Source organism: Idiotropiscis lumnitzeri, chromosome 9 (genome assembly GCF_059441095.1).
Source record: "Idiotropiscis lumnitzeri isolate Australia: NSW breed Sydney's pygmy pipehorse chromosome 9, RoL_Ilum_1.0, whole genome shotgun sequence".
NCBI lineage: Eukaryota > Metazoa > Chordata > Actinopteri > Syngnathiformes > Syngnathidae > Idiotropiscis > Idiotropiscis lumnitzeri.
In genome coordinates this window covers 10,660,107-10,686,496 of record NC_142399.1, presented here as the reverse complement: position 1 = coordinate 10,686,496, position 26,390 = coordinate 10,660,107, and the positions used below count along the sequence as shown (strand labels likewise).

General features: G+C 41.3%; 1 protein-coding gene across 2 annotated transcripts in view; it reads right to left on the bottom strand.

Annotated features, from left to right (window-relative positions):
- bicc1 (BicC family RNA binding protein 1) overlaps positions 1-26,390 on the bottom strand; it is a 54,210-nt gene that overhangs the window by 6,560 nt on the left and 21,260 nt on the right. The window contains exons 3-13 of one of the 2 annotated variants that reach the window (XM_088305084.1): positions 22,948-23,017; positions 17,929-18,008; positions 16,067-16,225; positions 14,517-14,570; positions 11,026-11,208; positions 8,566-8,817; positions 5,965-6,096; positions 3,849-4,056; positions 2,041-2,208; positions 1,025-1,212; positions 809-950 (exon numbers count right to left, since the gene is read on the bottom strand). In XM_088305084.1, the coding sequence (XP_088161210.1) occupies positions 809-950; positions 1,025-1,212; positions 2,041-2,208; positions 3,849-4,056; positions 5,965-6,096; positions 8,566-8,817; positions 11,026-11,208; positions 14,517-14,570; positions 16,067-16,225; positions 17,929-18,008; positions 22,948-23,017 (1,636 nt within the window). The remainder of the gene's footprint in view (positions 1-808; positions 951-1,024; positions 1,213-2,040; positions 2,209-3,848; positions 4,057-5,964; positions 6,097-8,565; positions 8,818-11,025; positions 11,209-14,516; positions 14,571-16,066; positions 16,226-17,928; positions 18,009-22,947; positions 23,018-26,390) is intronic. The other variant, XM_088305086.1, reaches the window with a different exon arrangement.

Here is a 26,390-nt window from a genome sequence, read left to right as displayed (position 1 = left end):
ACTTTTTTTTTTTTACCCAAGGGTGTCTTACTATTGCTTTTGTAATTACTGATTATCCCATTAAATAAAAATTGATTGTGTATTATTAAACAAGAAAGTGTGCAGATATTATTATTTTTCATTTTTGGTTTCCATCCTCACGTTTTACAATGTATTATCTGTGACTTTGCCTGTGTATGGTGACTGGTGAGTGACATGGGTGCCAGTAAATGAAAGTAGGCCGCTGTGAGCTCAGGCTAGCGAATAGCTGCTATCTGGCAGATGTGGCCGTTTTGGACGGAAGGATATGCGTTTATTTTTTTTTTTTTCCGTGTGTGGGCATGATCACATCACAAAAACAAACAAACAAAAAAATTATAATTCCCACTCGACAGGTGAACGGGCGCAGTGGTATATAAGAAGCAACGGAAAAGTCATTTTTCCACATTATGTCCCGCTTAAAGTGTCTTGCCGGTTGATAGGAGAATAAAAGCATCCGTTCTCCACTCCGGGAAGTGACCCAGACGTGACACAGAGTACAACAACATCTGCGGACTGTGTTTACATGGCACATAAATCACGCTTCATATTTGAGCAGCACATTTGTTTCTTGACGTAATGACACTGTGATGCAAGTTTGGACGGAGTGCAGGCCAGTTTGACCTCACCGATAGCTGAAGTCATATTTCATATGTTGACGGAATGACCCGAAAGGTAAAATAGATAATAAAATAGCGTCGTCGTATACTAAAACTATAAGTGCTGTTAGATAAAAACACATACAATATGTTGACTTCTTATTGTGCACTTGGTTGAATTCCATGAGTACCTTCATCGGTGCTGGATTTGCTGGACAGAGGTTCTGATGGATTGTGCCCGTTGGCCTCTTGGACGGAGTCACATGGCGCCGGACTCAAAACCGTTTCAGCAAGTGACGCGGTGGCTATCCTCCCGTAGACGGAAGCCGAATGCTGTACAGACGACGCCAAGCCGCTATATTCAATGACGCCGTTTATAAATAAGAACGTTTGAAACATGGGCTGACCTTAACGTGGCCGTTGAGAGCGCAGGCTGCCTTGGCGCAGTCGGGGACGCCGTTGGGCTGCTTGTCGATGGGCGCCAGGCCCGGTGGAGGGGAGGGCGTGCTTTGCGTGTAACCCTGCACGCCTGACAGCAAGATGCTGCTCAGCGTGGCGTGGGTGGCCGGGTGCAACATCAACTGGGACGAGAAGGCTGGGGAAGCAACATCAGGAGTCCATTTTTATTGTAGTTTTTTTTTTTAACCCTACAATTTAAAAAACGCTTGTTCTTATTAGAGTAGCGAGTGAGCAGGAGCCTATCCCAAGATTATTATTATTAAGGAAAACTAATGAATTTAGTCAAAGTAAAATTTATAAATATATATATAAAAAAATATATGAAATATAAAATGTAAGAATTCCGTCCTGAATCTATATCTTAGTTTATAAAACTTACAATATTTATCGTGAAAATGTCCTTTTTTTAGGTCTTGTATATTAACCATACATGAGCTTTCTGGGTTCATTTGAAAAGTATTGATGTACTTTCATTGAGAAGAAGGAAGGTCAAACAGTTGTTTGAGAATTATAGTTTAGTGTACTGTACATTTTTACACAATATTTTGAGACCTTTTGACAATAAGTCCTCACATTAAAAAAAAAAAAAATAAATAAAACAATTACTAAAACTAACAAAACCTTAATCAAAAAGAAGCACTTAAAAATAGAAAAACAAACAAATGTGCTCGAAAAACAAAAGTATATTTACAGTTGGTTTGACATTTTAAGGAATTGGATGACTTTAATGTAAATGAGGACTCCAAACCATTAATCGATGCTCAAAATAAATATCCATTAGTTGTCATTTAACCTGAGCACATTTTTTTATTTCAAAAGTGTGTATCAAACTGGTAGCCCTTGGCATTAATCAGGACCCATGAAGTAGTTCACGGTTTCTAAAATATTGGTGACCCCTGCAGGTGCACGGCACACATCCCCTAATTTGATATGTAAGAACAAAAAAGATCTCATATCTTGTCACCTTGGGTACTGCTGAGCGAGCTGGGCCAGAGAGAGGGCGTGGGGGTGCTGGGGCTGGGGGCCTGCAGGGGGCTCATGGAGGAGTTGAGCGTGTTGAGGACGGCATTGGGGGCGGCCGAGTTGGCCAGCGAGTTGGCCAGCGAGTGGGACGCCGCTGCACCTAGGAAACCTGTGGACAAAAATGGCCAAATCAATTTTTTGAAACTAATCTCATGATGCCGATGCCTCTGGAAAATAATCTTGCTTTTCCTACGATTGAACACAAATTCCATCAAGGCAGCAGCAAGCGCGAGAAGGAATTTCTGGCGTCTCCGTAAGGCCCGTACCGATCGGACGTGTGTCGTACCCAAATGCAAGCTTGTTATTGAGACAATGTGCCGCTGAGTGCTTTGACCCAAATGCAGTGTATGAAAACACAAAGAAGCAGGTCTGTGGTTTTAACAAGGGGCCAGTTTGGCTTCGGGAGGAAGGCACGGGACTCTCCTGGCAGGCTGCTCTGTAATCTGAGCAAGAGAAGCATGTAGCAATTACTAATTGCCAGGATGTGGGCCCGTCCACCAACTTTGAACCAGTTCTACAGCACCGGGCCTGAACGGAATGGTATTATTATTTTTTTGGGCGACTGATTATTTACATTTGAAATGCACTTTTTCCACTTTTCATTTGGCAGGAAAAGTGAGCTCATAAAATGTACGAGTTTAAAGAGGGAACACACTGCCTTTAAAAAAGTACATATTCTATTTTCAGTTAAATATGTCAGACAGCCTGAAAACTACATACCGTATTTTCCAGACTATAAATCGCCCTTTTTATTTCAAAAGTTGGCTGGCCATTCGATTTAGGGTATCTATTGTAAATGTGTTTATGCGTTTTAATTTGTGTTCTAATTCCCTGCTATTTTATATGACAGCATATGGAAAGCGCTTTGTTACAGCTTCAGCTGTTGTGAAATGCGCTATATAAATAAAGTTGTATTATATTGTATTTTCTAAAGGTAGATCCGCTAAAGATTGAGAATTAAGGGGATAAAAATAAAAGGACTAGAACAATCAGGTGAACAACTTTTTGGGGGGTCTGGAAAAGATGCTCAGGTATTAAAAATGTAGTCTTGCCATACAATTAACAACACAGGAAATTTCATGCATCTTTAAATTCAGTGGTGCCTTGAGATAAAAGTGGATCACAACGCCAGTTTTTCGAGACATGAGCAGTCGTTCAGACAATTCTTCAAACTTGAGATATAAGCGCCGCAAGAAGCAGCAATTTGGCAGCATTAATATTTAATTTAAACATCCCAGTTCCTCTCAGCTCATCAGTGCAGCACTGTCTTTCTCCACAGAGGTTAAAAAATATATAAACAATGAGCACAGGTGTTCAGAATGTTGCTGAAGGGCAGGGGTGGGCGAAATTTTTGATTGGAGGGCCACAATGGGTTCTAAAATTTGACAGAGGGGCCGGACCAGAAGCGGATGGTTGGAGCTTTTTGGTAACGTCACCTCATCGGGGAAAAACAATTCATTTAATTTTAAATAAAAGTGAACAAAAGCATTACAACAAAATACATGTCTTTAAAAAACTGCAGTATTTAGAAAATAAAACATTAACAAGATTTATTCATTTAATTTTTTTCAAATTCGGCGGGCCAGATTAAAATGTTTAACGGGCCGCATCTGGCCCCCGGGCCGTAGTTAGCCCACGCCTGCTGAAGAGGTTATAGCACCGCAACCGAGATCCTATTTAGCGTTAGGATCAAGCTAATTGAACAAGAATTGTTGACTATTTTTCATTTGTATGAGGTTTTATTCTTACTACCCAGGTTGCTGAGCCCCAGACCAGCTGAAGCCAGGATGTCCAGGCCGACGGGACATATGAGGGACGGTGAGGGCCCGTTGGGGGCCGGGTTGACGGCCACCGATGGCGAGTAGCAAGACACGCCGTTGCTTTCCAGGCCCAGCAGGAACTTTCGAGCTTCGTACATGTTCACGGCGTTCCTCTCCACGCTCTTGACGATAACGGACTGGAAAGGAGAGAGAGAAAGAGAGAGGCCGGTTGAAGTGAGAGCAAAGAAAATGATCAAATGTGTGTGTGTGTGTGTGTGTGTAACACGTGAGGAGCAAGGGAGGGGATCGGAGTTTGGGAATGTTGCACTCGGAGATAGGGAGTGAAAGGGAGGATGACCGGGGGAGGACAAACGAGATGGAAAGGAAGGAAGAGAGGAATTAAGGAGAGATTAGAATGACAAACAGCGTCAGTGTGGGAGCAACATTTGATGGATGGATTTTTTTTTTTTCAGCACGTCACGCTCGCTCAGATGAACGATGGAAATATGAAGGCGATATCGTGCCAGCCTTTGACGTCACATCGGGAGGCATAAAAGTCAACAATAAAACGATACGATGAGGAATGTCGATAGAAACATGTGGGGACAATTATCACGCACGATTGAAAAGTACGTAATAATGACACCTCACCACAAATTGCTTTATCCAGCTTTAATTTCAACAATTGTGCTGGCTTTTCAAAACTATTCAGCGACACAGCCAAAGGTTCACCTTGCTGCGAGAGTGACAGCAGCAACGGCGAACTCTCAAAATGCGCTTATGATGATGCTGATAGGTTTGGAAAGCATAATAGGATGGGAAAATAGATCACAAAAAGCATGAAATGAGCGAGCCGCTACGATAGAGGAAGTGAATGACTAAAAAGAGGTCAGGTTTCATCGAGTGCCAGAATTTCGGGAAATGTGACAGGATCACAGAATAAATGCAACAAATTAAAAGCTGATCCGATGCGATGCGACCGAGACGTACGTGTAAGTGTATAACAAATATGTTACATGGGCCGGTTGGTGCCAAAAGTGCAATTTGGATCAGATCTGAAGGACTTGACTTGACATCCCCTGCTCAACATGGCACATGTTATGATCAAATTAGATGCCATGCTATTTTTTTTCTCCATCCTTATTTCTTTAGAATGTGTATGTGTATAGATCTGGATTCTAATTTGATTTGCCTACAGCTTCTGACTTTGCACATCATGAATTTGTTCGGAATCCGCCGAGATTTTTTTCACGTCGTATGAGATAGGGACTGACTTGTTTTATGAATTTATCTATCTGTTACATCATTCAGATCTTGAAAAAAATCTGGTTTCAATTCTGACCGTGTACATACGCACGGGAAGTTTTAGTGCCGTGATTTTTTTTTTTTCAGACATTGCGAAATATGATTTTATTTCTTTATTGTCAAATCCATAATATTAAAAAATTGATTTCTTAAATTAGTGATTAATATGTTAAAGCCCCAAAACTGAATTTAATGTACTTTGACTTCTGACCTTGTATGTGTGTGTGTATATATATATATATATATATATATATATATATATATATAAATAAAGTTGAATTGTATTGTATATTTTCTTCGGCTGTGGTCATAAATGAAAATATCTTCAAAAAGATGCGCAGAACTTCCAATCCACAAACTTCCACTTCACACAAAATATTGGGAAAATTAATCCAACATGAGTTGTAGCGAAATAACCACTCATTCGTCTTCGCACGGGTTGTTTCCAGCCAAGCCACAAGCTCCGTCCTTCTTGGCTGGCAAACAATCATAAATGCGAGCAAAAAGAAAAAAAATCCAACCCATCATGTTTGCATTTTGCAATTCTTCTAAAAACAGAATCCAAATCTTTCTTTTATGGCTGTGCCAAAGTACTGAGGGAATGGGGCGCGTTTGGACGGGCTTACTGCCGTCACCTTGTTAACATATTTAAGTGAAGGGTTCTGAGGATGTTCGGGTGGGGAGTGGGGGGAGCAACAGAGTTTGGCATCACTGCACTAGTCCAAGTAGGTCACTATAGGTTAGGCATTCTGCCCCTTGACCCACACAGAGACAATTGGGGTCAGTCGAGACCATCATACCTTGCTGGGCTGCTTGGGCTTGGGTTTTATACTGATAAAGACATCCAGTTGCTCCATGAGGGCCGTGATACACTGAGGCTCAACCTCCACGTCTTCTTTAATGTCGAACATTAGCACCAGTGGCAGGCAGCCCTGAAAAGCACATAGAGGAAGGGGAGGAAAAAACATGGGTCAAAATTGGAGAAAATTGAGACGTGCATTTTAAATAGTTTATTTTATCTTGTTTTTTTTTACATCATTAATTACTGTAAAAATGTACCAAATGATTTTATAAAACAATGTATGACATTTAACATGTGTAAAAAATAATATAATTCTATTTTAGAATAATGAGGTAGGGTGAAAGTAAATTGAGGGGAGAAGGGAGGAAGGAAGCAAGACAGGAAAGAGATAAGGAAGGAAGGAAAAGAAAGTGAATAGAGGAAAGGCAGAAAACAAGTATGGAATGGAACTGGAGTAATGAGTGGGAAACATTAGAAAAAAAAAATCAAAGACGGAAGAAAGAGGCAAGTAGTAGTTTTCTGAATCTGAAATTTCACAAAGAAAGGAAGGATTGGAGGTAAGAAGTAAAGACGGAAGGCAGAAGCAAATTCACTGAAGAATGAAGTAAATAAGGAAGAAAGGAATAAGGGTAGGAAAGAAGAGAGGAATATAAATTGAGGGAAAAGGAAGGACGGAAGGACAGAAGCAAGGTAGGAAGGAATCGAAGAAAGAAGGAAGGAACGTATGAAGGAAAGCAAATTGTGCGGAGAAGGACGAGAGCAATGAAAATAAATTGAGCGAGGGAAGGAAGAGAAGAATGAAAGCAAATTGATAAAAGAAAGAAAGGAAGGAACAAAACAAAAAAGGAAGAACAACGATGGCGTAAATGTGTTGGATGGAAAAAAGCTTGCTTGCTGCCTATTTGCGCATTACTGCCACCAGAATATGATAAATAGATGAATAGATGGGCTAGGAATGACCAGATAGCTAGCTAGCTCGTTAGCTAGCTAGCTCACTAGCTAGCAAGCTAGATAGATTGATTGCTAGACAGACATCCATCCTTCAGTCAAGCCACTTATACTCATGAGGGCAAAACATTAGAAAAAAGGAAAGAAGAGGCAAGTAGTAAGTTTCTGAAGAAAAGGGTTGCGGTAGATAGAAGTTAGTAGAGCAAAGTGGGAAGTTTGTTGTTCATATTACATCTACCAATATATCTTCCTATAAAATCAGCACCCGGGAACATAAATCCTTGAGACTATTATCACTTAAAGACTTGGAGGTAAAACCAATCCAGTAAATACTCAGACTCCCCGATGGACTTTTTGCATCTTGAGTTTGGGGAAATTCCGCCAAGTGTAATATGCTTCACATTATCACCGCCACAAGACCACAGACATCTATATTTTCGGGGCCGAGCGCTGCACGGCCGGCGCTCCTATTGTGAGTAGGTGTAATTAGCAACAGAGTAGCGCCGCTGCTGACGGGCTTCACATCGGAGCTGTAATCAACAGTCTGCCTGCGAGGGGCCAAATGACAAAGCAAGCTCTTACAGGCACGACTCCCCATCCCGGACGTCCACTTGACGTTTTATTTTGGGCCTTTCTGTCTTTCTTCTGGGCTTTTTGATTTTGGTTCCCTCGGCCTCCCCTGCCCTCCTTCGCCATACTCATGAAGCTGTTTTTCTTGCTGCTTCTCCAGTTTCCAAAGCATGAGAAAGCCATGTTCAGTCACCACAACCGCTCTGGTATTTGTCAACTGTTGGGAGGCTATAGGAACAAAGAAAGGGAAACTGTCGAATTTCCGTCCAATGTTATGCTGAGGGGTCTTCAGCACCATCAGATAAATTCTGTAGTAATTCCGAAACTTTCTTTTATTTTACTTTTTATTTAATTTTTAAATCTACAGTATATCTATCAAACATGTCCAAATGATCCCAAATGTTTGAATGGCAGTGTACATTTAAAGAATATACATAGTTGCTAAGTCATTTGTTCATTCATTATAATTATAAGTAGATTCACTAACAAAAATGAGAGATCATTTTATGACTAAACTCCAAAAATGATTGAACTGAAACGTGGCCTCTCGGCACATCCCTCTGGCAGTTAACAAAAATGACTTGGATAAGCAGTTTGGAAAATGGATGGATGGACGAACTTGTGATGATAGACCAAAACAGAGTTGCCGCAGGTTCAAGGGAAAAAAAAAAAAAAATGAACCAAGAAGCACTTCCGAATCCAAACCAAATTGTCTCAAATGAAATTGCAGTGTGAAATCCGAGCAAACCATCATCATTAGCGGCAGTCAAGATAATGTGTCCAACGAGGAGCTATGTGGCAGCTTAATAGTTGCTGCTGAACTGCACATGCACATTTTAGCCGCAGCCAAAGCAAAGCCGTCCAAGGTTCTTCCCAAACCTCAAAAGGTCACGGTGGTTGACGTCCCACAGCCCGCGCATCCCTCGCATACCAAGCTGATGCTAGTCCGACTGTGACATTCATAATAGCTACCACACAGACTGGGGATGGTCGGAATAGATTCTCCCGTGCCAACGTGCGACCACAAAAACAAATGCAAGAGGTTTGAAGTCATTCCCACGATACGGCGCAAAACACGCACCATGAGGTACTGTCGGGCGAGGCACACCGACTCGATGGTGCCCTGGATGTAGACGGTGGACTTTTTCTGGGGGCTGTTGGGATCGGGGAAGTGGATCTGGGCGCCCGTCCGCTGGGTGATGTGCTTGATGTTGCTGCCGTTGCGGCCTTTCATGAAGAGGTGATGCTGGGGGGCGATGTCCAGGTGGGTGCTGACGGAGATGGTGCTCACCAGGCTGCCTGCCAAGTGCTCCAGCAGCAGGGCTGTGCCACGCTGAGAAAGAAAAAGAAAAAGAAAAACTGGATTGTTATCCTTAAAGCAAGAATAAGGAAGAAACCCGTTTATCGCAGGGAATACGCTGACCATGATTTTGCGGATTTTTGTGCAGTTTGTATCTTGATTTGGTTCTGTACCCTGTTTATTTTGAGTGTAATTCCATTGTAGACCACTAGATGGCAAGAGATGCTTTTTTTTTTTATTGTCAGAGTGGTTATTTAGAAGAAGACGAAGGAAAACAAAAATATTACAGATCAGCCAAGTTTTTTTGCAGAAGATTATTGAATTTCAAATGCTCTAAAGGCCTTCTTCCTCATTGGGCTTTGGGAGCTTTGCTGAAACCCGCGGAATAGCCAATCTAACTAGCAACAAAAGTGAAAAAAAAAAATATCCCCAAATTACTTAAGCAACATTTCAGCTGAACAGAACACAAAATGAAAGTTTTTTCCTCACAGTTTATCACATATATAAATATTATCTCAACACTAAAATGATTTCTTCTGGCTAGAAAATGAACAATAAAAGCACATTGAGAAAACTTTCATTTAGCTCCGCACCCACACACCACATTATAAAACAGTCCATATCCTTGAGCAAATACGCGTTTTCAAACGTCTTCGGAAAATGTGACATGCGTCGGTCAACGAGTTGAGCAGACCAACCCGGGGTTGTCTCCCTGCTACGCAAACTATCACTTGGCCTTGAAAAGCACTTCTTTCCCGTCGTGCGAACGGGCAACCCATCCCTGCTCGCCGCGGCGGCTTTGGCAACCCTCCAAGGTATTCGCCGGGTCTCGCGGCACCGCATAATAGCGCTCACACATTCCACTCATCATGTCGGCTTCGTATGGCCTCCTCACCCTCTCTGACCTACCCGCAAACTTTTGTAAAGCATTTATTAAACATACATACTTGGTTTAAGCTCATGCAGGAGTGCGAGTGCAGATGAACAAGTATATATATATACAGAGGTTTGGAAATGTATTCGCTGACAAAGCAACACAAGCTTGACGAGGCTCGGTGTAGTTGGTGGGCATGATTTATTGGCAAGAGAGACGGGAAAACTCCTCGGCATGCCCGGCTCACTTGCCAGTTGAAGAAGTGTGTTTGTTTATAAGCATGCACATAAGAGCGAGTGAGAGAAAGAGAGACGTTTCTCTCGCTGCAGCACGAGTGGGCTAAGCTAAAAAGTTTACGAGTAGCACCACCCCCGCAGCGGAGTTCACCCCCCCCAAACATCTCTCAGCACTCTCTTGGCTGCGGGGAGTTGGCAAGTAATGAGGCGGTTTGTGCGGGAAAGAGGCAGCGATGCTGACAGTGTTGGTGGGCTCAGGCTAGAGCTTCCTTTACATTGCGCGTCGCCGTGGAAACGGCCGTAGACAAGCCAATATGGCTGCAGATGGGAAATGACAAGACCACTTTGGCCACTGGTTCTCAAAGTGTATTTTGTGGAGCCCTTGGGTCTGCCAGGTGCAGCTTGGGGTACAGGGACAAGCATTTTGAGTTTGATTAATTTTGTGACAGTAAAAACTCAAGTTAAAACTGAAATGAATTAATGTGCCACTCTCAACCAAAGACGTGTTTTCACGTTTTTTTGTTTTTTTTTTAAGAATCTAAAGTCTTCAGGTATTTTAAATTTTTTCACTGGCAAGGGTGAACGAGAATAATTCTGCTCTACTGTGAATTCCAAGCTTAAAAAGAGTGGTAATGATTCAAAACCACCAGTAGGGGGCATTGATGTACTATTTTAGATTGGCGATAAGCTATTGTCCTGACAATATGAAAAATGTCACCCTTCGCAATGGCTCAGAGTTCGACAATTTGACACATACACTCGAACAGATAATGTGTTTGTATACATTTGTCACAATATGTGATAACAGTCTGGCGATTTGGCGTCACTCATGGTGCTTGTATATCGCTAAATTCATGACTATTTTGCTATTCCTAAATTTTGTTTTAGGTCGATCTTAATAAGAAAATCACTTTTCAGATGGTATCATTGTCATAAAATCAAAGAATATGAGCATCAAATTCACTGTTCTGCTTCATGTTTCGTTTCACAAAAAGCGCCATGTTCTGTAAAAATGTTAACTTTTTTTTCTTGAAAAAAAAATACAATATTGTCTAAAAAGAAACCGTGAATTTCTTGAAATGTTTCAAAAGTGCATCCCAGCCAGCATCCAATGGCACAGTCTCTCCTCACCCTGACCGCGTTGGCATTGTTTTGGGAGCCGCGCACCACGCCGGTGGCCCTGTATAGCCGCGTCGGCGGTTTGAAGGACACGGCCAGGTTGTACGTCTGCGAGATGGCCTGCACGCTCGGCGAGCTCGGGTCCGCCTGCATGATGGCGGGGAGCTCGAAAGACAGCACGAGTGGGAGCAGCTCCTGCAATAAGTACAGACAGACGCTCGTTAGTTTTTGTCTTCATCTGGATTTTTTACTTCAACAACTGTAAGCGGCTGCTCGTCTAGTCGCAACACCCGAGCTCTACTTGTAAAGTCGAGGGGTTTCAAGCAAAGTAAGACGACAAATGTGCAGTCATTAATTTCTTATTTGACCAATTTACACAAGAGAAAACTGTTTTAAATTGTGAAAAATATGCAGATGTATTGGAGTTTGTATGTACACGATACTTGGCGTCCGATACCATTCACACAGAGTTCATGTTAGAGTTAAATAGTTTCTGATTGAAATTTTTTTTTGTTACACCCCAAATGTATTCAACTAGTGGGATTTAATTCTAGTTTGGTTGCTACCAAATATTAGCTTTAAGCCATCAATCCACTGTGATCCAACAAAATGAATGAATGTCCGCTACTGCATTAATGCTCCAATGCTTCCAACTATGTGACCAAAGTTCTTGTCAAACGTGGACGAAACTGGCCTGTTTGTTCTCCTACAAGACTTTCTAATCACTGATTGTAACCCCAGCGGCAGCGGTCCAACAAAAAACACAGACGGACGGTACGACCTCACTCCATGTTAACCTATGCATGCAGTTAAACACACAGAAAGGCTGGCTGGCTACGGACGCACACGCACGGTTATCCAAACACTGGCTGTTAGGCAGAGCGCCACGATGGGTTTGGCTTCCAGTTGAAGGGCAAGCAGCATGAATTGCTCTGACCAAACAAATGCCTCCACTGATCAATCCCATATGCGCTAGGCCTTAGTTTTTCTATCACGCTTCCACACTTGCTCTCTGAGGGATCGAGAAATTTAGGTCAGAACAGAGGAAAGGACAGCCGGACTCGTGCAACCAATGAAGAAAAGGCCGTCGGAGCTGACCTCAGCTTTACTCTCAAACGAGTACCTGGAGTACTGTTACAAGTTGAAAGCATGACTGCAAAACCTCAGTTAGGGATGAGAGGTGATGGAAAATGTAAATATTGCGGCGGTAAGGCCAGCTTTCATCACCTGTCCGTTCAGGTTTAGTACGCAAAGCTTCTGGAAACCCCCCTTGACAATTCACCACCTCGACAACCTACTTGATAAAGGTGAAAAAAAAAAAAAGATGGGAACACATGAGTCCAGACAGTTCAACGTGTGTCTGCCCAAAAGCAACTTTGAATTTCTGAATGAAAAATCAAGCCTTTCTCTCTGCTCTCAAATATTGTGTGTATGAGCATATGCCCCACTCAACGGTCAGTTGTTAATCAAATAAACATGGATGCTATGACGTCTAGCTAATACAGACGGAAAAATATACTGCATGTTTGGTTTGCGAAAATATTGGACAGAATCTCCTTCAGGCCTACGGTGGCTGGAATGTTTTCGACGACACAATGAGGCGATCTTAAGCAGCCACGCCGGCCGAAAACGCAGTGCACGCGCTTGCTGTCATGTTGGACATCAAAAAAACAAAAAAATCCTTCATCCTTCATTTCTATTTTGTCTCTCTCTGCGTGATTACAGTCACTCACGTGTGTCCAACGAGGCGCTCTCAAATGGCCACACTTATGCAATTAGTCACAATTTTCGACCTTTTCTAATGTAATTACCGTAGAATCAAATTCACTTTACAGGGGCATTAAGAAACTAGTATTCAATAGAAAAGGATGCGCAGGAGTCATTACAGCTGAAAATCAGCATAGACATTTAATTTGTACTTTTCATTTCTTAGAATCTCAAAGAGTGACAGGCACAGAGGTAAACATGTAAGTAGGGTGCATTACGACTCAATAAAATTTTGGAAGATGGGGAGCACAATGTACTCATGGTTTGCCACACAATTCTGTGGTTCTGGATTTTAATCTCTGCTCTTCTGTGTTGAGTTGGCTGGCAATTTTGCATAGTAGTTTCACCTCCATTAAAGAAACAAGAAATGTTAACCAGATTTCCTAAACTCTTTCAGTTCAGGACCCAAAGTGGAAACTTGCACAAAGTACTGCCATAACATCTGCACAAACATGCAAATTAATCACAAGAGACAGAAGAGATCACACAAAACATCACGTTGACTGGCAATTACAAAATTGTTCGCGACCCAATAAAAACTGACCAGGACCCAATGTTTGGCTTCGGATCCTACGTTTGGGTCTAAGGGTGCTTTCAAGTGTCTTAAAAATGTTATTTCAAGGCTTCAACGGAGGCTGAATAACTATTTCCTGGAAAATAATTGGCTGCACACATAACGAGTGAAAGGCAGAATCAATTCCTGGCCAAATTGCACTAAAGAAAACGTGCCTCTGCTCCTCCCTCGCCTCTCTTCCGCTGACTCGCCGTTCCTTGGATGAGCAGTTTTAAGGACGCCGGTGGCACTTTTTGTTGCTTGTGCAAACAGCCGTTAAGCTCGCGGTACGGCCAGATAAAGCCCGATGTGTTTCAGAAGACGGTACGCAAATACCGAGCACTTCAAATCTCTCGCGCGCTCACACGCGAGATTTGTTAGTTTTGGTGCGCCGCGTACTGTAATGAGCAAGGTATCGAAACAGTAAGTCAGTAACAAGTAAAAGAAGATACTGAATGAATTTGTTTTTGGAGGAACTGATTACAGAAATGCTTTAAAGGACTTCAATAATTTTTAACCGGGATTTAAAAGCATTTACACTTGAGGCGAACTTCTTTAACTTCTGGAGGCAGCTTGCTGTATTTGCGTGCAGCACAACACCTTAATGCCGATTCACCATGTTTGCTTTGAACGCTGGGCACCGCTAATTGACCCAAGTCTGCTGAGCTCAGACCCGACTGGGTTTATACTAAGCCACTTGCTAAATACCCGACACTCTGGGGCCTCCGTCACCATGGCAACAAAAGCCAAACTTGGGGCTTGAATGGCACTGAAATTATTGAGTATTTGCTGCATTTTGACAAAAGCATGTCACACATTGTTATTACGACACCTGGGAACTGTTTTAAATTGTGTGTGGGGAAAAAAAAAACGTGATCTGACTCCTTTTAAAACAAAAAAAAGGAGCTGAGTCCGAATAGCAAGCAATTGAGTAAAGGGGTCTTGAGCTGTGCAAGTAACAAATTGGAACGCGTGAAACCAAAAACGAGCACTTAGGTCCAAACATGAGCTCAGAACGCTCTGACGCCGAGTGAATTTAAAGAAAACGTATATGGACGTTTGAAAATCAAATGTCTGGAAGTGTTTCCAGAACTAATAAGTGTAGCGAGCACAGGAAGTGTTCCTCAAAACGTTTGTGGTACGAGTATCCCTTTGTGACACATGAAGACTCGCGCCGACTTACCCGGATTTTAACTCGAGCCGCCTCCACGCCTCCTGGCTGCCCCGCGATCGACACCTGTGGATAATAATAAAAAGCAACACATTGGAAACGAGGCCAAGAGCAATAGAAGCTTCCATCATCGCATATAGTCAGACTTCATTTTAATGTTCAGCGCTTTTGAAAAGAAATGAAACTGACGTGATGCCGCATATGTAATTGCTACTCCCTTGTACGTCATTCTATTTTTAGAAGCTGTGATTGCAATTGGAAAAGGCCTCCACTTGCGCGTTACACTCGTACAAGCGGCAAATCCCTTGTTCGTAAATAAACTCACAGATTGCGTTTGAAGCGCTTCTCGACTTCCTGCTCGGCACTGTACATCACCGAGCGGACTTGAGGAGCGACACAGCTGCACTTACGTACGCGCGCACGTAGGTATATGCACTTCAATACGCTATCTGGCTGCGGGGCCTCTTATTACGCATCGGTAGACTTTTAAAAGAAGGGAAGGAGGCAGCTTAATGGGGTCTCGGGTGTACGAAAAAAAAAAAGCCCCTTGCCGATTGCCTGCCTAGCGAGAGTGCGAGTGGAAGAGCGTTGAATGCACTCCAGCAATCATGCAAATTGGGTTTAAAAAAAAATAATAAAAAAGCATTAGCACTGCGTTTTATTTTTTGGAACGCTCATTTTCATGCTTGGTCTATCACTATTGTCAAGGATAATAGTGTTTTTTTTTTTTTTGATAGTCACATGATTGCTTCCATTATTTCCTATGGGAGCATTTGCTGAAAGCTGAAAAAATGAGATGTCGACCGGTGTTCGTTTTGGAGGTGCCACAGTTACATCATGGCAGAGCAGGCAAGAAAGCAAAAAAAAAAAAACACGCATGCAACCGGATGTCCTGGCACATACTTTTGTGCGTAGGCCATTCAATTTCTGTCTTCCTCCAAACACTTTCGATCGCCTCATTCCCACTTGACTGGTGAAACAAACCATCTGCCATGCGGTTATTTCTTCGATGTCTCAAGCGTAGAAAAATATAATCCTTGTTTCATGGTCACAATTTTGTCCAAACCAACAAGGTAATTGCAACAATCACCAGTATAAATTTATTAAAAAGCAGAATGTTGCAATCAGCGGGGGTCGTTACAGCTGGCGGCTAATCTGCACAGTTATCGACTTTCGGCAGCCGTCTGGCTCTCCTGCTCGTCGTTACGCCAAACTCACAATGTGGTGGCTGTCATTTGCATAATTCTTGGTTCTGAGTGAAACCATTAACTAACCTTGGGGCATCATCATTGAGAAGATGCATGCTTTTGGGAATAAAAATAAATAAATAAATAGTCTTCCGAACCACATAGTGTAACTGAATTTGGGTCAATGACCAAGAACCAAAGCACATAATTATGTGGGGAGGGGAAGAAAAAACAAAGCGCCCGTCTGGCAGTTTCATGATGCCTTTCAAGTCCAAACATAATCACGCAGCAATGTTGTGGTGTAGATGATCAAAAAAGTAAATATTTATTGCAGTGGACGTGTGGGCCATCTGTCACGGGCGCCGACATACGGACCTGGTTGCTTTTCTCTGCCTGGTTGTTCCTGTTGGAGTCGGGGAAATGGATGTGGCAGCCCGTCTCCTCCATCACCCGCTTGATGTTGTTGCCGCCCTTGCCGATCACGTGCGAGTGCTCCGTGTGCGACACGTCCATTTTCAGCGTTACCCTGTTACTCTGGAGAGAGACCAGCAACACTTATTGACTTCGTTAATAACGGCAATCTCAAGAAAATGACCAAATGGCATGAAATTGGTTCATAATGACCGTAACATCTTTGATACTTACGGTTAACTTGCCGATGGCGTTTCACATTTTATGCTAGCATGAAGCTAGCACGCTTTCTTTAGAACGAAATTAATGTTTTATTTTTGTGTCTAAAAATAGAATATTTGATGCTTTTCTGTTTTATAGGTCAATTTTTCAGAGACTAAATAAATTCCAACAAAGAGTGATAAATTAGCTTTTTTACTGGCAGTGCAGAAAATGCACAGGAATAAATTAAGATTCAATTACTGGCCTGGTCCATAACATGTCCAAAAAAAAGAGCAAGAGCAATATTTATTTTTCCAAAGTAAACGCAAATGTTTGTGTTTTATTTTGATTGAACACAAAGACAACGTGGCTTCTTACATCGGACAATATTTAAAGCAGAAGGGTGGAAAATCCAGTTTTGTATTTTATATGATATACCAGTTTAAATTGAACTAAGGTTTAATACGACCACTTGATTATAAAAAATGCTTATTCATTCATTTGATAATCGATTAGTTGTTGATTACGCATTTCTGAGTATGATATTTTTGTGGTCGCAATTTGCCACTTCCTCGTGATTAGTTACTTTCGGTAGTCTGAAAAAGAATAAAGTTGTAATTTCCGAGAATGTGGCAGATGTTTTCCCAAATAAACAAAACATGAATACAAAATATTAATCATTTTTCGAATTTTACAGGAAAATTCTAATTCCGACTGAAAAAGAGTGAGTGTCTTTTCGAATGGAATGGAAATAATATAATAAACATATGACAACATTAACATATTTTGTTGCACAATTGACATTAAATAACGATGCTATTAACTTTTTTTGTAAAAAAAAAGAAAAAAGAACTAGACAATTACACATTTATTTTGCGATATCAAACTTGGCTTTGAATGTTCCTCTTGATTTTATCACGTTAGTGCGTCCAAAATGCTCCTTCATAGTTCAGTCTGGATTCCACTGAGTGGCGTTTCCATTGATGGCTATACTCCATTCATAAAGCGCTCATATTCGACGTCAACACAGTAGATGGGACAAGTGTACCTAATGAAGTGACCACTGAGCGCAAATGAACGCGTGGTCCTATTTGTTCGATCAAAGTGCACGGATGATTGGCTGCCCCCAGGGGGTGCCACCGCACAGTTGTCAAGGTGATGCAATTGTGCTGTTGCCACGGCGATGAAGCCTTCCCACAAAAAGCAGAAGACCAGTACTCTCTGATTGTCCTGATGTGGGAAATTGCACCCTGAGGCAGTGGTGGGCCCTTTTTCAGTGGAGATTTACCACTGGTCACATAAATCCAAAGCAGAAAAAACATAACACATATATATATACCAGTCATGCTGATTATTAAATGTATTATGTACTTGTTTTCCCAGTTGAACACATTTTGCTGTGTCCAACCAATCAGAGAAAAGACAGAAAACTGAAAAAAAGCCAGGACTAGTAATTTCACGTGAAACATTTTTTTCCAATGAAAAAAAAACAACAAAATAACAAAAACAAAAGGAAAAAAAACAGTGGGCATATGAGCAGATTAGATTGACATGGCAACACAAAGAGGCTGAAATCTGATTGGACAAAAAAAAAAAATCTGCAGCATAATTTACACAAAATTTACCTTTGTATCGAGGACTGACATAATTCTCTCTTTGGCGTCCCTCACGTGTTCCCTCTTGCCGCACACCTTGATGTGTGGATCTGCAGAGCACGGAGAGAGCGAGGGCGGGTCAGGACAAAAGGTGACAATGTAAACACAACATGGCCTCTCGGGGCCGAGCGCGTCACAGCAGTCTGCCACTGTCGGCAAATTACAGCGGGGCCGAGAAGCCCAGCCACGGTAATTGCAGCTTTTGATAAGAGCACGCTCGCATTTTGAGTCTGCCAGTGACCGCGGCGGCGTGTGCGAAAGTGGGGGTGACGATGGGAGAGAATTATACTCAGTCGATCAGTCTGTCATTCGGAGACCGGCTGAGTTGAAGATTATTGCTTCGCGCGTCGCATTTTAGCCTCAATAGACAACACACAAAAAAAAATAAAAAATCACGTGACGCTTATCGTGCTACTTTCTACCACTGCAAGATACACAGGAATGGATGTTTATTTTCTGCCCATCTGGTTTGCTTTTACATTGGCTTTTTTTTTTTTTTAATTCAAGAAGAAGCGGAATCAACAAGGACTCTGGCCAGCTATCGTTCGTTTTGTGCTTTGACTCGTGAGCAAAAACTTGAGATACGCCGTATGCTGGCACTGAACTTCAACTCAGCTCACATTACAATTAACAGCGGTTTAGGAGAAAAATCTTTAAAAAAAAAACTGCATTCAGCATGTCAACTGTCATTCCCAGTTGAAGTTCATTGTCAAACTAAAAAATCATTTTCAACAAAGAGAATTGCACGTGTATTAAAAACAATCACATAATGTAAATCCGCTAGCTTAATGCTAACGCACAATGTAAATAGACAGGCTAGCAAACAGTTTTACAACGCTTTAACGAGGAGATATTTCTTGACTGCTTTATCTACTGTATCCTCACCAAAATATGATTACTATTACTGCTGAATATTGAGTCACAAGTGTTGAGTAAAGCGCTTCTTCATTAGTCTGCATAATTGTGTTATACTGCCCCCTGGTGGCCAGGTCAGAAGGAGCTGCAAAACATTAACCATATTGCCAACAACAAACTTACAATATCATACATATTAATTTGGTCGCAATTTAGATTCCGGCCATTCAGGTGAGTATTTTTTTGCCTTGAATGTTGCCAAAGATGTGACTTATCAACATGCTGGAAACTTTTTGACCCGAGGTCTATATTTTGCTGAGGTCACCTTGGGTCACCTGTTCAACTAGACATGAGTAAAACCAAGAGAGAGCGAGCACTAGGGGAGTCACACAATTTGATGTGAAATTTAAAATATTTAGAAAGAATAATGTTTCTGTACGCATTTTTTGAGAGGAGGGACTTTTTCCCCTCCGAAAGAGAGCATTCATTATCTGTAAAAAATATTTTTTATTTCTATTATTAGTGTGAAAGTTAATGCTCATGATTTTAGTTCAACTAATGTTTGCATGGGGAAAAAAAGGAATGTATGTTGCATACTAAGTATGGCAGCGTGACCACATATTCTTGCACCTTTATGCAAACTAGTTTATTGCGCAACCCCGAAGCCTTGCATTTCCGTACCATCGTAAACCGAGGAGCCTTTAAGTTGTACTTATTAAATTTTTGCTTCTACAGACCACTTTCTGCTCAGCATACAAAGCAATGGCATCTCATTTTTTAGGGACCCGTGTGGAATTAAACACACACACATACACACACACACACACACACACACACACAATAGTGCACTACACGCATTGGAGGAAGTCTTCTAAGATCCCTTTCCAGGAAACCCGCCCCCCCCTCCCTTATATATACACACACATAGCACTTGTAGTATCTAAGATTTACAGTCAGGCCTTCAGAGAAGGCTCACTGAATCACATTTATTGTTTCAACGTCGCCCCACATTCGATAGACCTCTCTAGCGCGTGTTTACACTTTTTGCGTTTGGGGCGGGGAAGAACAATTTGTGATGACGACGGAATTCCGAAGTGTATGGAAACAACAGAGAACCAGAAAACAACATGACCAAAAAAAAAAAAAAAAAAAAAAAGCAGAAAAGCCTTCCACATTCCTGCATTACAAAGCTTGGAATAACCTCCTGTAATACCCGATTTGAGCGTTAGAGGGCGCTCCTCCAGTGTCCCCACTCTAACCCGCAGATCACATCTGGCAAACATTAGCTGGCCAGCAGTTGTGATGTAGAACACCCCCGCATTTTCGAAGCAAAGTGTGGCGTAGGCTTTTTTTTTTTTTGAAGGGGGGTGGAGGTTGGAGTAAAAAATGTGCACCTAACAGCTTAATTTGGCACACGCAAAAGCTACAAAAACAAACAAAAATAAGAGCAGACGTTGAGACTGCAGAAGGTGAGAGCTTTCAGTCGCACAAAGAAGGAACCTTTTGACCTGAAGCTCACTACTGGAAACAGCTCGTATGTAAAGTGCCCTCAAAACTGTTGCCTTTTATGAACAGTTATTCAGATACTTAATAATGTGCAGATAGAGGGTGTTCTGGATTTTTTTTTTTTACAGCATGCGAATTCTCACTCAAATGATTACAAAAATGTGTCAAAACTAATTAGGTTTGATGCTAAACTTAAATGTAGTCCTTTTCGTTCGAATTTGCTAAAATGACAAATTCAAACAAGCGTGTGCCATGTGCACTTTTAAGGAAATGCAATTCCTTAAAATGGAAAGCAGATTTGGAATTGAGGCACAAAAAAATAAAAAAGGAGGTGGAACGCAGAATGAGTGTCTGGGCATGAGTTGTGGCCTACAGCATCTCTTTGCGAGCATTCTCCGTTAATAGTTTGTCCCATTCAATAAAGTGCAAAAATGCATCAGCAGATCTCATCTTCTTGCACACTTGCAAAGTCATTGCAATACCGTCATTAGCTTTTTTTTTTTTTTTAAATTTGGATTGCATTTATATTTTAAATGGCAAAACAATTTTTGGAACACACTGGAAAAAAAGGCATGTTAAATCAATATTGAGTGAAAAAAAAAATCTCAATTAAATTTCTTTTGAAGGTCATTCAGCCCTATCAGGAATGGACTTTTGCACCACATGCAGAGAGCAGACTTCATGTGCGTTATTTGCTTCCTTGGGGCATTAAATCACTGGAGGGTCGCACGCACATGATGAGGTGAACGTCTGGCCTTATCGTGGCCGTGCAGGTGGCAGAGACGCTCGGCCCGTAGGTAATAAACCAAACAGGCCAGCTCACATTTTGATGGAGCGCAACCCTCGCTCGGGGAAAGGTGACAAACATCTGCCGCTCGCCTGCCGACTTGGAAACTGTTTCCAGACTCGGCGTGAAAGACGACACCGGTTACGGGAAAAATGTCTTGCCGGCTTTTGAATGGGAAGAGCAAAAATAACACAAAGCCATGCACGTCACGTCAGTGAGTCTTAGCTTAGTCAGTCATTGCTTGGAACTTTGGGTAGCAGACTTTTGTAACTTTTTTTTTTTTTTTTTGATAGTCCAAGAATCAAGAATTACTGCGCCCCTGTGGGAGTATTATTTTATTTAATCAGAGCATGAAAGTAAAATAGACAAAAAACAATATCAAAGACGAATGTGCAAATCTGAATGATTACAATCGAACTACCGCCAACAATAAAATGTGTACTGCAAAGAATAAACGAGTAACAGCTTAATATTGTGAAATGAAGCGTGTAAATTTCAGTTAATTTGTGTAACTTTACATGGATGTTTTTGTGGACTTCCAGGTGACTCCACCTTACGAGGTTCCACTGTGGCCCTGCAGGCTACGAAATTTCCATGTCAACAACCAATGCAGTGCTTTTACGGCATTGCAAGCTTTGCGCCAACATGTGACGTCATCTTGTCACCAATCGCTACGAGCTGAAAGAGAATATAAACGGGGGACGCGCGGCTTGTAACCTCGTTTTTTTTATTTTTTTTATTTTATTTTATTTAATTTTAGTTCATTAAAAAAAAAAAAGCTTGCTTTCTGCCACAAAAGTTTACACAGGTCTGCTGAACACAAGACACTAATGGGTAAAATTACAATCCTAGTGCAAAATCACATGACAGCCTTTTGTGTCATGATTTATTTGTATTTTTTGAAGAATATTTGTTTTCATTGGACAGTGCTGATATTTAACGTTTGTTCTCCTTTTACTGATGGTCTTTTTCAACCACCGGATGATGCATCACGGCTCTTTTATTCTGCCCTTGAGACCAGCTTGTTAAAAACGTGCGGTCACTCAGTTTCTCACATGTCTTCTTCCAAGAACACATGTGCTCATAACCCTAAGACTATGTCCAACATTTTTTTGGGGAGAGAGAGGCGAAAAAAAAAATGACGACGTCACTCGGGAAAACACTCGACGCTTCAACAGATGATTAAAACGTTGTCAATTTAGCACACAGAACCTGCGTGCCAGGTGATGACGATGTGAGAGGACTTCTTATGTCATTTTGTCAAAGATCTCCAATTGCGAGCGAGTGAGGAAGTTACATAATGCGGTTGGATGGCACATCTGGCCCGTGGTCTCGCGTTGGCAATTCTCCTGTGGACAACAAAGTGGGTGTGGCTACAACTCTGTGACGAAGCTCGCCGACCGGCACGCCCACTGGACGAGCGTCAAATGAGTGCAATCATGTTTTATAAGTAACAGAGCACTGGAACAAATGACGAATGAACACAGGGGGTATTGTTAGCCGTGACGACCACCCGTCCGGATCCATCCAGCCAGTTATTTTTTATTTTTTTTCAATAACCCTTGTCCTTACTAGAGTTGCAGGTTAGCTGTCTTCAAAGAACAATAGTCAGAGATGCAAGTCTCGGTATGATATTGAACAGAGTATTGAACATTATCATTCAATTAAAAACTCTCGGACAGCGCAATACTGGTGTACAAATATAGGAACAAAACTAAAAATTTGTTTGATAATTATGCTGTTTATTTACTGGATGGAGATTTAGAATAAAAAAAGAATACAAATCTGACATCCACTTAAGCGCCATACAACACGTGACGCGAAGGAAGAGACATTCTTACCTTTTTTCGACTTTGCTCCGATCTTTAGCTTGGAAGGCCAGGCTATCTGTGTTTGCGTTTCATCCATAATCTGCAACACAATTAACATGAACAAACATTATATAGCGTTCATCAGGGTCAAATTGAGTAATAGATTTCAGTCAGGATGGCTGAGTGGTCTAAGGCGCCGCGTTCAGGACCCAGTCTCCCCAGTAGGCCTGGGTTCGAATCTCGAATTTCCCCATTGTGGGACTAATAAAGGGAATATTATTATTATTATTATTATCAAATATTGCTGTGGATTAAAAAAAATTAATATAAAAACTAACAAAAAAAAAATCCTAGGAGCTTGAATGTTTTGCCATTTTTTTAAAGTAAATTATGCACCTCAATAGGTCCCATCGGATGATATTAGGCATTTTCAAAATAAAAACTAATCAGCCGGAGTTTTGCCGATAAAACACAGGTAACAAAACAGAAGAAAAATACGTTAACTGGTTAGATGACAGATAAACCTCACTAATTGAAACACAGAATTCTGATAAATTTTGTGTTTGTGGAAAATGAGCGAAGCAGTAAAATCCATCCGTTTATGTAGAGCTCAGGGGGGCGTCCATTTTGTCAAATAACATCAGAGTGCTCAGCTAATGACCAATCGTGGCCAAGCTTCAGAAAACGAGTGAGGAAAAAGTGAGCCGTGATTGGTTGTTACCTGATCCCTGAGCAACTGTCATTTTCAGTCGACAACAAGAAACAAAATGGCTGCCCCCTGAGATGGGTGCATTTTGCTGCTCAACTCATTTTCCATAAACGTAATATTAAGCAGAATACGATGTTTGGACTCGTGAATGCACATTATTGCTTAATTTAGTGAGGGTTGACTTCTCCTTTAAACACTAAAATGTTGAACCAACTCATGTTTTCAGCAAAGGAAATCCACTACCAAATTGCTAATATTTATTAAAACAAAAAGCCATAGAGGAGCTAATGGAAATTAGCATAGACGTTAAGGGAATTCTAAACCTCCAAGCGATTGCTACTTAAACACATACCAGTTGCAACACATGAACGGAGCTAGCTATTGAAGATGCAAACGTCAACGGGCCGTTGACCAAATCCATTTCAAACATGTAGGCTGTAGGCATGTAGAGTAAAGGAAAGAAAAGCCCCCAAAACTTTGGCTTGTCTACATGTGAAAAACGCCAAAGCCAATTTACGCAAGAGCCCCTTGACAAGTCCAGTCGTCGTAACCAGGAGCACATGCACCGACTTTAAGAAAGCAAACTTCCAACCTCCCGCTCCTCCTTTCAACCACAGGAAAGCTCACCTTGCTTGGCTTTCTGGCTACAAATCCAGACAAACCTCTCGAGAGTTGCTCAGCACAACTTATCAGAAAGGGGAGAGAAATTGCAGACTTTAACGTTGAAAAAAAAAAACCTGATACATTCGCCATCTTTGTTTTCATACATAGGGTGAAAAAGGCAAGAATTTCTCTAAAGTGCTCCCATGTCTGACACCGGAGCAACTACTTAATATTCGTCAGTGGTCGGCAGCAATAAGAAATGAGCGGTGTGTTGTAATTTAAGAGTGCAGTCTGTCAAGATTAGCAATAGTGCTACAGTAATGACAATAATTCACAGCTTTTTCCCTGAAAGTGGAACAAGAGTCAAACCTGTTCTACATGCCGCCACTAGCATAAACGTGGCATTGTGATTATTCGTGAGTTTGAGGAATAAGAATTAAACGGATTCATCCACTGGTTTTCACCCATTAAAAACAGGAGAGCCATCACAAGGGCTGAAACGAATCCTCAAGGAATTTGGATACCTCGGTTCCCCAAAAAATGCTTGAGAAATTATTTTCTACCTCGAGTAACCACTTAACTATGAGTAAACCATCAGGAAGAAGTAGTCAAGCTAACCGCAGCAACAATTGTTCATGCTAAGCATGAAAGTAACACACCGCCAACGCGGTAAGCAGGCCAACTTCCAAATAAACCGTACCTTACCAAATAACAGATGAACAGCAATGTTTAGATATGCTTTCAAACTGTTGATACCGATGTCAACAACACAACGATGTCCTGAAATAACGTTCAATGGCTAATTCAGAGCACTCAAAATGACTTATTGCATGACTGTTACCAGCCTTTAGCGGCGGCCGCGCTAGCACCGCTCAAAAGCGAACACTGTTGGATTACTTTTCAAAGAAAGTGGACGTAAATGACACAGTAGTTGCTCTGACTGATCACTTTTGAGGAAAAAAAAAACAGGCTTACACAAGTGTCAATCAAACGTGTTGTATTGTTTGCTGACTGAGTCAATAAAAAATGGGGAAGAAAAATTGGACGATTTGACTAAAATCTCACTAAGGCGGTTTAAATTCAAGTATAAAATATTTATTAATTTTCTGTATTTAGAACCAAGCAAAAAGCAGAAAAAGTGTCATTTTTTTATTTGTATCCAAATACTTGATTATTTGATAGTATTTTCAGGAAGATATCTGAATACCTAAATATTGGATAGCTGCATCGCTACCCGTGACGCTAGCAATGCGAGAAATTAAAAAAGGGGAAGTGCTTCAATTCCATCACACGCTCTTAAGGGAGTAGCCAAGTCTGCTAAGCATCGCGTCAAACACATCCTGACAACTTGTCCTTCCCGAGTGTGACACGCAGCGCATGAGCGCCACTTTGCTCATGCTGAGCGCACATGATGGTTGGCTGCAAGTGCCGTGTGGCCTCTTTCATTTCACACACATCCTGCAGTCAGTCGCATTCGATCGGACAGGGAACAACATGTCCTTCAAAAGGCATCGGCAAAATTAATTCACAACAAACTTTCTCTTTTGCTTTGAAATGCTGAACAGAAGATTCACAATTTGATTAATACTTTTTATTTTTATTTTTAAATATAAAGCATGTGGTGGCGGTGTGCGGTGCTGACTTTTTGGGTATCGATCCGATACAGAGTAAACAAGGGCCAGTATTGCTGCAATGGATACCGATTTACAATAATTAAGTTAAATCATCACAAATTGCCATTTCTCAATTCATTTTCATGAGCTTTTTCTGTTTTTGTGATGCTTGTCTTATTATTTTTAAACCATTAAAAGCCAGGACAGAATTACGACCAATTTTATTGGTAAATGTAAAATTCCACTCAGATACTCACACACACACAAGCACGCACGTCAATGGCTAGCTTTTTTTTTTTTTTAAATCAAATTAAATAAGGTGTATAAAGCCATAAGCGTAAAACGATATTCCCCCTGGTATCGTTCAGGAAGTACGATAGAATAATTCAAGAAAATTGATTCCTTCATTGAACCTTTCTGCATTTTATTTCTGCTTAAACAGAACAAGTTGTTCAAGACAATCACTTTAGAACAAATACAAAACATTTAGGATAGGAAACCAATTTTCCCAAAAGCAGCAACGAGGAAGGGAACGTGACACTACACTT